Source organism: Papaver somniferum, chromosome 3 (assembly GCF_003573695.1).
Source record: "Papaver somniferum cultivar HN1 chromosome 3, ASM357369v1, whole genome shotgun sequence".
Classification (NCBI taxonomy): domain Eukaryota; kingdom Viridiplantae; phylum Streptophyta; class Magnoliopsida; order Ranunculales; family Papaveraceae; genus Papaver; species Papaver somniferum.
In genome coordinates this window covers 5656011-5670447 of record NC_039360.1, presented here as the reverse complement: position 1 = coordinate 5670447, position 14437 = coordinate 5656011, and the positions used below count along the sequence as shown (strand labels likewise).

Genomic DNA, 14437 nt, shown 5'->3' with positions numbered 1-14437 from the left:
GACACTTATCAGCTCCCTAATGGAGGGTGCCGCCCTTATCTCCCCCCTGGTTGCCCCTTCAAGGAGGCGTACTTCTACCATACAAGGTTAGCTCCTCCCATCCAGTCTTAACAACAACAAGTTGTTTTCTCAGCCTCTTATCCCTTTTTCCTATAGGGCTTATGGTTACAAGACTGCACCCTAAGTGGGGTTTTCTTCAGGCCGAGTACAGTATAAGCCAAGACTTGTCAAGAATGACAAGGACGGTTCAAACGCCCCCGACACCCTTGACTCAACCGTGTACCTCGGCGCCTTGATCAGATTCTGCACTCCTTCAGAGAGTCCTTATTACCTTAGTCGCCCAACCTAAGTCATATGCTTAAGTTGAGAATCCAAGGTGCCTCTCCCGGATGGGCTTTATTGACCCCAAATCTCCATGACTCAGGTTCCGACGGCGGTGTAGCCTTTCCCTGAGCCATGCAACAGGTACCCCCTAATATGACGTACTTTAGGTCTTACATTTGCCTCTTGCGAAATTGTATTCGCGAACTAGGGTGTACGCCATAAAGGTTCGCCCCTTTCTTTTATGTCATTGTTCTGTGATTATCTCTGCGACAATTTCGCACATCATGATCTTCTTTTGATATGAATAATTCTGCGATTATTCTTTCAGAATTCATAACTTCTCAAAGCTTCTTACTGATAATATCTTTTTAAATACAACCTTTTCCATGGTCTGTCTAATCTATGACCAACATCTCTTCCTTCTGGATCCATTAATCTATAAGCTCATGTTCCAACTATCTCCTTAATGATGTAAGGTCCATCCCATTTTTTCGCTAATTTTCCACCATTTTCTCGCTGATATATTGGTGTTTCTCGCAGAACTAAATCTCCTAGTTGAAATTCGCGTACTTTGACACGTTTATTATATTATCGAGCTAATCTTCGCTGATAATTCTCCATATGTTGTAAAGCTTTTTCTCTTCTTTCTTCTAATTCATCAAGTTTGTTTAGAACAAATCCCGCACTAAGATTTTTCTCCCAAGCTTCTCTTTTTGTTGTCGGAATAACAACTTCTGTTGGTAACATCGCTTCAACTCCGTATGTTAAACAAAAAGGTGACATTCCAGTAGATTCTCTTCTAGTTGTATTATAAGCCCATACTGCATTATGTACTTGTTCGCACCATGATATGTGATGTCCTTCCAATTTTTTCTTAAATATATCTGCAATTGTTTTATTTGTTGCTTCTACTTGCCCATTAGCTTGTGGATACAAAGGAGTGGACTTTCCACATTTTATCTTGAATGCATTAAGTAACATTTCTATATTCTGTCCTTCAAATTTTTTCCCGTTATCAGATACCAACTGTGCAGGAATTCCAAATATGCAAATGATATTTTCGAATATGAATGTAAAGATATATTTGTCGCGAATATGTTGTACTGCCTTCACTTCTGTCCATTTTGTGAAATAATCTGTTGTGACTATCTTCTTTGTCCAGTTCCTGGTAAAAATGGCCCCACAATGTCTAAGCCCCATTTTCGAAAGGGCCACACACTGGTTGAAGATGACAATGGTGCTCCTGGTGCATGTATTTTCTTTCCATGTCGCTGACAATCTTCGCAACGCCTTGATATTTTTTTTTGCATCTTCATGCATGTACGACTAATAATAACCTTGCATTTTTTCTCTATGTGCCAAAGATCTTCCTCCACTATGATTGCCAGCATCTCCACTATGTAACATTTTCAGCACCTTTTCTCCTTCCTCTCGTGTCAAACATCTGAGTGATGGTCCACTAAAGGATTTTCGGTATAGCAACCCATCTCTTAATTCATAATTCGTTGCTCGGCTTTTTAACTTGTGTGTTTCCAATCTATTTCTTGGTGTTTCTCCTTTCGCCAGATATGCATGAAGTTCCATTCTCCAGTATGGGACATTGTTTATTTGCTCTTCTTTTTCATTATCTATTATCATCACATCTACATCTTCCTCTTCTTTATTTATTGATGGTGAAAGAAGTGTTTTTATTTTTATGCATCTCGCAGTTGGATTTGTCATCATGCTTGAGATAAAAGCAAAAGCGTCTGCGAGTCTATTATCCTTTCTTGAAATATGCCTCCATTTTATCTTTGGGATTTTCGCTGATAATTCTTCAACCAGCTTCTTGTATTTCTTCAAGGATGGTTCATTTTTAGTATACTCTCCTTTTATTTGGCGAATAACTAGCTGCGAATCACTAGTGATCCTGGCATTTTCTAGTTTCATTTCTATTGCGAATTTTAAGGCATGTATTACAGCTTCATATTCTGTTTCATTATTAGTGGATGCAAATTCCAATCTGAATGAAAAATCCATCTTTATTCCTTCTGGCGAAATTAAAACAATTCCAACTCCATTTCCTTCTCCATTTGATGATCCATTTACCAATATTTCCCATATATTTGGTTCTGTTAATAAATCTTTTGGATCTCCATGTTCTTCTTCTACATCCGTTATTTCTTCTACTGCTTCATCTTCTTCTAAAAAAAATTCTGCCAAGAAATCCGCAACAACTTGTGATTTTGGTGAAGACAAAATTTCATATTTAGTATCAAAGTGGCCTACTTGTGCATTCCATCTCTCTACCCTTCCTGATCTTTTAGAATTCTTCATCACTGATTTAATTCGCACTTTTGTTAGTACCTTTATCTTGTGTGCTTGAAAGTATATGCGGAGCTTAAATGATGCATAGACCAATGCTAAGATTAATTTTTCAATCTTTGAGTAATTATTCTCAGCAGTATTAAAAGTTTTGCTAATGTAATAAATGGGTTTCTCCACTGATGCGTCTGCTCGCAATAACACAACACTTAATGCATGCGACGTTGTCGCAAGGTAAATCAATAATTCTTCTCCTGGTTCTGCCTTTTGTAAAACAGTTGTATTCATAATATGTTCTTTAATTCCTTGAAAAGCCTTTTCAAATTCATCACTCTATTTAAATTTCGCACCCTTCTTGAGTATATCGAAAAAATATTTGCATTTGTCTGAAGATCACGAAATGAATCTCCCCAGCGAAGCTAGAAGCCCATTTAACTTCTGTACATCTTTTATTGTTGCTGGTGTTGGCATGTCACGAACTGCTTGCACTTTTTCTGGATCAACCTGTATTCCTTCCTTTGATACAATGTAGCCTAAATAATTTCCCGATGCAACTTCAATAGTACACTTCTCAGGATTCAATTTAATGTTATACTGCCGCATTTGTTCAAAAATATCCCTCAAGTCTTGTACATGGTCTTTAGCTTCTTTACTCTTTACTAACATGTCGTCCACGTATACTTCTAATGTTTTATGTATCCATTTTGCGAACACCTTCTCTACCATTCTTTGATATGTTGCTCCCGCATTTCGCAAACCAAATGGCATTTTCGTGTAACAATATAAACCTCTTGGGGAAAAGAAAGCAGTATGTTCTTGATCTTCTTCAGCGAGAGGAATTTGGTTATACCCTTTGTACCCATATAAAGATGATACCCTATCATTTCCCGCTGCAGATTCCACCATTTGAGGAATATCGGGTAACGGAAAACTATCTTTGGGGCAAGCTTTGTTCAAATCAGTGAAATCTATGCAAATCCTGATTCCCTTGTTTTTCTTTGGGACAATGAACATATTCGCTATCCATTCTGGGTATTTAGCTTCTCTTATAATTCCTGCCTCCAACATTTTCTGTAATTCTTCTTCTATTTGGGAATGGTAAGTTGTTGCGATTTTTTTTATTCTCTGTTTAAACGGCCTCACATTTTTGTTAATCTCCAATCTGTGGAAAGAAATTAATGGATCTATTCCTGGTATCTCATCCATGTTTCCAGCGAAAATATCTTTATATTCTCGCAACAAGTTGACAGTTCTTTCTTCTTCTTCTATATCCATTTTAGTTCCAATTCTCAATATTAGAGGCTCCTCCACAGTCCCAACATTTATTTATTTTGTTGGTTCTGTGGCAGTGTAACTGGGTTTAGGTTCTCCCATTGGCGTTGGTTCTTTTATTGCTTTTATGGGTTCTTCCTCTTCTTCCGAGATTTCGCTGGGTATTCCTTTGCCTTCTTTTTCCCTTATCATATATACTCTAAATTCTTCTTCCTTCTTTGCTTCTTTTGCCAATTTTCTGCGAAATTGTTTATTTTTCGCTTGTTCTTCATAATGTTTTACCTCAATTTGATGACATAATTTCGCATTGTCAATATCTCCTCTGATTTCACCTATTCCATTTGGAGTGGGGAATTTAATACATTGATGCAACGTTGATACCACAACTTTTATCGCATGTATCCATGATCTTCCTAATAACATATTATATGGCGATTCCATATCCACCACGCACAATGTTACATGTGTTTCGATTTCTTCAAGTGGAATTCGTACCACTATCTCTCCTTTAGGTTTTGTTGTGGATTTTCCGAAGCCGTGAACAAAATATATTGAATTGGACATTTCTTCATCTTTAAATCCCATTTCCTGGAATGCGTGATAAAATATCATATTAACTGAACTTCCTGTATCAATTAAAGTTCTGTTCAACATCCATTCTCCTGTGGATTTTATTGTTGTCTCCTTCTCTTTTCGTGTAACAGGCACTGTAATGACCAATGGAGATGTGTGGTTCAAATTTTCTTTTGGTATCTCTTCCGCCATGAATGTAATTTTTTTCTTTTCCCAATCTTTCAAGGGTGATGTTTTTTCTACCGCCATAACTTTCTTTCCTTCAAAATTTCGTTTATGTATTCTTTCTTTGATGTTTTCATGGAATTCATTAATCAAGCTTTTTGTTATCATATTACACTCCAATCTTTTGTCATTTCCATTAATTCTATTCATCTTTCTTCCAACTGATTCACTTATTTATTTAATAACTCTCTTGATTTGAATATTCTCAATCAACAATCTTTAACTTTCGATCTTCAGTCCCTGTTTTTAGCGCCATTATGTAGTTGCAGGAAGTCCTACACTACACCCCTCATATGATTTCATTTTTCATCAACTCAATTTTAGGTTTACACTCTTAGTTTTATTGATTAATTTTTGAATGTTCTTACAAGAAAGATAAAGAAGTCAAGAATGATCTCTGCTCTGGACTTTCTCTCTTCTATTTACTTAATTCTTACTCAAAAAGATCTCTCTCTTGTTTACAACTCGAATGACTATTTATAAGGAAATACATAGTAGATGACAGTTAATCTGTCTTTTATTTTCGGATATGGTTTGCGACATTCTCGCAACCTTACAAATATTCATTTTCGCAAACTCTCTAATTTTCGCAGGACTATCATACCTTTCTCGTGTTCTTAGCTGACGTTGTTTATTTTATTATTTCTGGAGTTCTTTCGCCGCTTAAGTGATGTGTCATTGATAACTTCGCTGAAACATAGTTGTTGCGAGATTCTGATCCTACATTTGATATCAATACAAGTCATTCAAAGCATCACACATATTTTTATAAAATTCTCTAACATTTTATCTCATTTCAAACTTGTACAACTCGCATTAGATTTGAAAGGGTACATGCTTTTATGAGTTAGGTAAGATTACATACATGTTATTGAAAATTTTACCAAGTTTATAAGAAAATATAACATGCTCATATTCATCACTAACTCACTAATTTCTTAAAAACCACGACAAAATCTCATATTTCAAATATTCAAAATTCAATTTATGTTATGATAAAATTGCAATATTATGCTCAAACGTTTTATCCATAACTATCATGTGTAGTAGTGCAATGATCAAATTCAACAAATTTCTTATCTCACTCTTGTTTATGACAAGATATGAACATCTTGTTATTAACAAGATGAACATCTTGGAAACTAGATACATCTTTAACAGGATTATTCTACCCAAAGTAAACTTTTGGGCTATACCAATACCGAAAATCCTAGTGATGTGAGCATTTAAAACCAAAAAATAAGTAAGGTATGCACTTACATAATTACTCGAAAATCAAATAATATAGTACTCCAAGTTTCTCTTAATTTTCAAACAAAGATTCAAAGTTATATAGTCGTATAACATCATACATATACTTATAACTTTCTATTAAGAATATTATCAAACATATGGGGTGCATTAGTTTGATTGCTATCAATGGTATTCTTTTTCGTTACCAAAACAAGAGTATGAAGTATAAAATCAAAACATGATTTTTTTATGTAATTTGTTACATCTGTATTCTCTAAACTCAAGTATCACTTCAAATATTTAGACATGCATACATAACGATTTTGTTATCACCACATCTCTCAAACTAAAACTACAAATGGAAATTTTCAAAAATGTTTCATGTTATATGAATTCAAATTATCCACAAAAACATTTGAAAAAACATATTCAATCAGGATTAAATTTCTGCCCGTCAGAATTTTTCAGATACGTTGTTCAGTTTTCTAAAATACTTTAAAAAATACTTTTCAGATGATCCAAAAATTCTGAAATTTTACGTGGATAATCCTCATGATATCTAATACACCCGGTTAAACTTTCAAGACTTAATTCACTTTTGTGTAGGAGATAAAAATAAAACTCTACAACATGTTATAAATATTCGTTTCACATCAATATTCTTTTTCTACGTTAGATATTCATGATATAAAAAATATTATCCATATTACATTCCTAGTCCATCAAGATTAGACATAAAGTTAACTTTAGGTACCATGTTACCTAAAATCTCAAGCATCATGTTTAATCGCTAAATAAAAAAATTTCCGGTTATAATTTTGTAAAACGAAATAAAACAAAGATACTTATCGCGTTTCAGCAATCGTTTTCATTTTGATTTCCGTGGCAGAATAGAACGTCTTAAAATTGTTGGAACAATTGTTGAATTATGCCTGCGCAAAAAATAAAAATCAAACACGAAACAAATAGTATGGCTGAGTCGCGGACTAGGTCGTTTTCTTTAAGACGTTTCGCGGCTCTGCCCAAGATTGTGCAAGCAGTTCTTCAATGTCGCGTCGTCCCCAGGATAAAACGGCCGAATTCAATCTCTTACACAATCACTCTTGAACGATGAGAGGATGTGAAACTTCTACACTTCATTCTTGCTCAGAAACACTTTTAGAAAAATCAAGGATGATCACACACTTGTTTTTCTTTCTCACACAAATTCATTTTCTAATAAACTCAAGAAACATGATAGAAAACTCTCACATAAGAGAAAATACTTTTTACAACTCTCCAAATTCTTTTTTATCAAAAACTGATTTTCAATAACCAAAAATTTAAATAAGATTAAATGACATGCATTATTAAGTTCTTAATTAGCACCATTAACCTATTCAACAAAAAACGGTTTTTGGCATTAAAAATGAAATAAATTTATTCTTTAAAAAAAGAATAAAAGTCACACTAAAACCATTTAAATGAGAGATGACTATTCGAAAATTAATTAATGTTTTTAAAACATATATCTCAACATTAACTTTCTTACTAAACAAATTCTCAGTCGTTTAATTAATTATTTGGAAATCAACAATCAACATCTAAAAAAGGCTAGGCTGCCCAACCCAAAAATTAAGACAGGCTTGACAGGCCATGCTTTATGTTTGAGTGCCCGTAATAATTATCAGGTCGGACAACCCTGGCAAAAAAATACTAGTAAGATAATTTGATGCCCAAAGCCAGTCGAAAGCACGTTTTATAAGTGCAGTGTGGGTGCCCCTGATCAATAGTATCCCTTTTTAACCAACAGACTACAGTGGCGTCGTTAGTAATTCGAGTGGCTGTAGAATCATGAAATGAATCATAAGTAGAAATTAACGTTTCAAAGAAAAATACTGATACGCGCTTTGACTCTGCTAATACTTATTAGCCATTTCACAAACGGAAAATGGGTCATTTGTCCAAATATTTTTAAATCACGGTTCAAATGGACGAGTAAAAAATAATTTGGGTGAAATGGCCAAAGTAAAAAATATTAAGGATGAAACTGGTTTCATCCTAGCTTAAATTTAAAAAATAGCAAGGATGAAACTGGATACATCCTATGTAAATTAAAAATAAGAAAAAATATTTTAAAATGGGCACGATGAAACTGGTTACATCCTACCTATTTTTACATTTTTGTCCATTTAAACAGTATCAAAATCTAACTGTCCATTTCACCCGAAGTTGTTGATTTTGGTCTTTTTAACCAATTTTGTGTTTCACAAATCAAATCTAACTCATCACAAGAAAGTAAATGCATAATAAATCAAATGTAATGCCAATTTAATTCAAGAATGATTTCATAATATTAATAATTTGTTCCATGGACACTTTATTATGTACTACTAGCTAGCTAAATTAGAAAAATAGAAGAAAAAAAATCTAGACGATTCTATGGAACAACATGCCAATCATCTCTTTTCTGCCAGGCACCTGTATTGTCTTGGTACAAATAAAATCCATCTCGACGAGCAGACCACACACAGTCCGTACCACAAAGCTCATTTTTGTACTTGTCTCTTGGGAATCCGGAACGGTAAACATCAAAAGTGCCACCTAACCAATGATGGTTCAAATTATCGTACCAACGAAAATCACACCAGAAATGTGTTAAACCTTCAATTGCGCGAAAGTCCCAGTGCCATGAGTCACCTTTAAAGAGCGAACGTTGACCTAGATCATTGTTTTTTGACCGGCAATGCATATCCAACGAAATATTATCATCGTCGATAGCATTCTGTATTTCCACTGTCGTCAATGATAAACATTTGGAAACCAGAACTGAAAACAATAGAAACAACAACAAACTTGTATTGCCATGGCTACTACCAGTACCCATTGTCTCTGATTGAATATGTTTGAAAGTGAAGGTTTTTTCTATAACCCTTTGGAGAGCGTGGGAGATCACATTTATACTAGAACCATGTTACCATTAATTTTTTTTAATTGATCCCGAATATCTTTCATATCCTAAAACAGGCTAAATAATAAGAAAATAAACATAATTAGTCTTGTGCTTTTATATTCCTATCCATATGTAAACATATAAAGGATTATGGAAATGTTAAAAATGAACGATTAAGGGAAAATGGATGGTTGTCATCAATTCTAATCAATTTTAAGAAACAAAATATATACATTATGCTTAATCCGATATTTTCCTTTCATTATCAAAATTGCCATTGTGGAGATATATTGGTCTGGATTTTTAAATTAGACGATATTTTCTACAGATTTGATATCTTTATTAAATATAATATTCGACACCATTTTAATATTCATAGATAATCATAGATTTGTGAAATGAAGCTAGGGGTGTGAATGAGTTCGGATCTTTCTGTGTATCACTAGGCCTAGACCGTATCCTGTTTATAATAGTTGGGTCCGATTTTTAAAATCGGATCCGGTTCCTTAACTAGTGGACCCAAAATCGGATCTTATAATAATCCCAGAGTGAACACAAGTCTTGAACTCTAGTAGATAAAAAGATCGCTTAACACACACGACTATATTAGTGTAAAGTCTAAAGCCAGCACATTACGACCCTGTGCTTTTATCCCAATTTAATGAATGATCTAGAAAACTGCCCATATTCTCATAGAAAGCGGCCACACTTTCACATTCACATAGGTGAGTTTATCAAGAGTACTCCCGAAAGTACTCCACTCTAAATAGAGATATAAGCATCATTAAGAGTTTAAAAAATTAAAAAAATTAAAACTTAAACTCAACCTCTACTCACTTCAGGATATCATGCCGTGGGATGAATTCTTCAAAAGCATGATTATCGCATCTCCATATTATCTATGACTTGGTGTTCCATTTGAACCTATATTTTGGGATCTCACTCCATAGGTAAGGGTTACCCTTTTGAACCTACTTTTGAGATCTTGAGTTATAGGTTGGTAACCGCATCGTAAATAACTCAATATCAATGATGTTATCATATATGACTTCGTCTAGTCCCTTTGAACCTATTTCTAGGTTGGGTATCCATCACAAATGACTCAATCTCAATGGGCATCAACCTCATCCCTAAGATGTATTCACATCTTCTTATAAATCCTTTCGTTAAAGGACTAACGAAAACTCTTTTCAGACATTATATAATCCATTTTCAAAATATCAACTCTTATAGTTGTCGTTGCATGCATTCTCAATTCTTGCAATAGACGTGGTACTATCACATTGGATTTATATGTCTGTTCCTCTATCTATTAGAGGATCGAATCGCTTCATCCCTTAAAGGATTCGACTGAAAGTATGTCCAATCAGCTTCGCAATATCCTTAAAGGATTGCGGTAACCATTTAGATAGTGTATTTCTAGGCGTAAGATGTGTTTGAAACACCTCAAAACCTTCTCAATATTTTACCAATTTTACATACTAGGATTGGTAAATCTGAATATAAATTATCCCCCACTATGGAAGCAATATATTACACCCCCACTACAAAAAATACTTATATATATAATCAATCACGTAGCAAAGAAGCATACTGAGCTACCATACTCATGTCTAGTGCAATCACACACAATCTCAAAATCATTAGCACTAAACCAAATGAGTGAAAATTTGTTTACAGCCAAGATTATATATATTTCTATCTCTTTTAAAATTCTATTTTCATTGAAATGAAATAGATCCAAAGAAAAAAATCTATTTTTAACAACATACACCATCTTCATTCAAGTCTTTCATGTCAAATAGTAAACTAAGCATGTTCTCAATTTCATTTTCATCCTATAAGTTAGAATAAAAAATCAACAAATCACCTATGCATACAAAACAAAGAGTATTGTGCATTTCACTTTCATCAATTCTGAAATCATCCGAATGAATCAAGCAAACAATTTATCTCTTTTAAATTGTTTTAAAGTTGTTTTCAGAATATAAATGATAAATATATAATTTATATGCTTTCTTTTATGGTAGAAGCTACATAGTTTTTCATGCTTGGTTTACATATATTCTCATCTTTGACTTACAAAAAAGTATATATTTCTACTTATGAGTATAAAAAAATCATATATCGTAGAAACAACATCAACAACACAAGCATGTAAGTTAATTTAGAGACATGAATACAAATGTCAAAAATTTTATGTTTGTTTGTCTAAAGATGATATGTTCACGACTTTATTTTTCCAAAGATTTAATTTTTAAAGAACAAAGTTACTTTCTATGAGAAGTTATCTTTCAAATTATAAGCAACAAAATATTCATGACTAAAATTTAGTCTCACTAAATATGCTTTTCTAGGTTCATTCTTAGTGAATTATTCGTCACCTTCATTTTTCTAGTTCCTCTAATTCAAATCAAATTTTGTAAAACATAGGTTATGGAACCCCCACTATTTTTTGACTCAAACAAGAATTTCGAAACAATATCAAAAGACTCCAAAAATTGTGAAAAACTAGTGAACCAATGATTTAAATCCAAAGCGTTTTACACAAGATAGCGGGTAAAAATTCAAACAATTTTAGTGAAGACAACATCACCTAGTTAACTACTCAAAGTATCATATTTGATGTAGTTGCAGGAAATCCTACACTACACCCCTCATATGATTTCATTGTTGATCAACTCAATTTTAGGTTTACAATCTTAATTTTATTGATTAATTTTTGAATGTTCTTACAAGAAAGATAAAGAAGTCAAGAATGATCTCTGCTCTGGACTTTCTCTCTCCTATTTACTTAATTCTTACTCAAAAAGATCTCTCTCTTCTTTACAACTCGAATGACTATTTATAAGGAAATACATAGTGGATGACAACTAATCTGTCCTTTATTTTTGGATATGGTTTGCGACATTCTCGCAACCTTACAAATATTCATTTTCGCAAACTCTCTAATTTTCGCAAACTCTCTAATCTTCCTCCTACATCAATTGATCCTCAAGAAGTAGACGATGATGAAGTTCCTTGTCCTGCTGATAGTGATTATGATTACGAAAGCGGTGCGGAGGATAATTTCCTGGAAGATGAAGAAGAGGTTCCTTCTAAAGAAGTATCTGTTGGTGTTAATCAGAATGAGAAAGAAATTTCTCCTGAAGAAGTAATTGCTGGCGATAATCAAAATGCTAGTCATGGCGAAGATCAAAGCCGAAATGAAGGAGAAGCTTGCGAGAATGTTGGCGAAGAATTTATGTCATCTCTTGCTACTGATATTAATATTAAAGCTTGAGCTTACTTTCTAGCTTTGTTTTCTTGAGCTGTCTTATTTTTATCACTTTTTAGAGCTACATTTTTCAATAACTTTGAAGTTAATTTTTCCTTTTAATATTTTGTTGATAAGAAAGATAATGTTTCTTGTATATCGATTCCCATTCTTGCCTCACATTATCTTTCTTGCACAAAATAATTTGTTGTGAATGCTTATCATTAATTTGTTTTATCGTATGGTCTTATTTTTCCCTCCAAATTAAAGGTCTTATTATGCCATCTCTTGTCATTGCGACAAAATCGCAGGACGTCCTTGCATTTTCATACAAAAACCCATTGATTTTGTCTTAAACTTTTATTTTGTATTATGGCCTCTTCAGGAATGTTGCGACAATATGACAGGCCTAAATATTCTTGCGAAAATAAAGCCCCATGACATTGTCGTCTTGCGAGGAAATCGCAGGACGTCTTCACGCTTTTATGCGAAAACCCATTGATATCGTCTTATCTTTTTATTTTGTATTATTGCCTATTCAGGATTTTTGCACAAATATGACAAGCCTTAATATTCTTGTGAATAAAAAGCCTCATGACATTTGCGTCTTAAGACACTTATCAGCTCCCTAATGGAGGGTGCCGCCCTTATCTCCCCCCTGGTTGCCCCTTAAAGGAGACGTACTTCTACCATACATGGTTAGCTCCTCCCATCCAGTCTTAACAACAACCAGTTGTTTTCGCATCCTCTTATCCCTTTTGCATATACGGCTTATGGTTACAAGACTGCACCCTAAGTGGGGTTTTCTTCAGGCCGAGTGTAGTATAAGCCAAGACTTGTCAAGAATGGAACGGACCCTTCAAACACCCCCGGAACCCTTGACTCAACCGTGTACCTCTGCGCCTTGATCATATTCTGCACTCCTTCAGAGAGTCCTTATTACCTTAGTCGCCCAACCTAAGTCATATGCTTAAGTTGAGAATCCAAGGTGCCTCTCCCGGATGGGATTTATTGACCCCAAATCTCCATGACTCAGGTTCCGGTGGCGGTGTAGCCTTTCCCTGAGCCATGCAACAGGTACCCCCTAATGTGACGTACTTTAGGTCTTACATTTGCCTCTTACGAAATTGTATTCGCGAACTAGGGTGTACGCCATAAAGGTTCGGCCCTTTCTTTTATGTCATTGTTCTGTGATTATCTCTGCGACAAGTTCACACATCATGATCTTCTTTTGATATGAGTAATTTGATGAGTGCCAAATAATGTATATATTTATCCCTTTTTGTTGGCATTTAACTCATCTTTTGTGCAGTAATTCTACATTTTATCCCATATTCTGTATTTTCATTGTTTTCAAGAATAAATATTTTTCTTACTTAATTTTGCATTTTTAGGTAATAAATAAAGTTTGGATGAATAGCAGAGCGGAAAAGAGCAGAAAAGTAATGAAAAGCCGGGAGGAATTACACAAGGAAGCCGCGAAGAATGTTGTGCACAAGACCAAAAGGCTAGAAATGGGCTCAAGAAGGAAGAATTGTTCTTAAAGAAGATATGGCTTGGCATACCCAAGGCCCAAAACCCTTACCCAAACCCATTTTCTATATCCATACCCGCATCCATTCTCAGCCGTTAGATCGGATCCATCTCATCATCCAATGGTCGCTTCTTCATCGTTCATCAAAATCTGAAGTCCCTGCAAAACACCATAGTACCTAAATTCCAAGCCTTCAGATTGGATCGCATCTGCATCCTACGGTCGCTTCTTTGCCTGCGCATCAAACCTCGATACTTCCGCTTAACACTACAACACCTAACTCCATCTGGTGTCGTCAATTCTGTTGTATCTCATAATCCAACGGTCGCCACATACCTCTCCATCGTAGCCGTTCAATTCAATCTATATGGGATCATCCAACGCTCTTTACTTGTTGTTCATCAAAGTTCGCTACACCCGCTCAACACCCTAGCAACCGAACCCTTATACCCCAAAACAAACAGCCCCTAACCCATTCTTCTCTCGAGCTCTTCTTCCCCTTCTTCCCAAAAATTTGCAGAGCTCTGCAACTCCATCACCTCCACCAGCTACACCTTCTTCTCGAACCACACCACCACCACAACCACCCGACAACACCTCAAACCCATCTCCCTAGCCTAGTTATTTTCCCCATCTCACAACCACTGAAACCCTAGGTTTTGGGGTGAGTAAAATAACTCGAACTAGGGAACAATTAGAGCAGCAGAGGCGTCAATTGAAGCATGAGAGAGGAGAAGGAAGGTCAGAAGAAGCATGGGTCGAGTCTATTTGCATCAGAGGGTGA

General features: G+C 34.8%; 1 protein-coding gene across 1 annotated transcript; it reads right to left on the bottom strand.

The window, feature by feature from the left end:
- Nucleotides 1-8350: 8350 nt before the first annotated feature.
- Nucleotides 8351-8797, bottom strand: LOC113358951 (S-protein homolog 2-like). The gene has a single exon (XM_026602661.1). It carries the CDS (start codon nucleotides 8795-8797, stop codon nucleotides 8351-8353), a length of 447 nt encoding a protein of 148 aa, XP_026458446.1.
- Nucleotides 8798-14437: the final 5640 nt, after the last annotated feature.

Bases quoted from the DNA above. Each gene is read 5' to 3' on its own strand.
- LOC113358951 (XM_026602661.1), bottom strand. From the start codon at position 8,797: ATGGGTACTGGTAGTAGCCATGGCAATACAAGTTTGTTGTTGTTTCTA.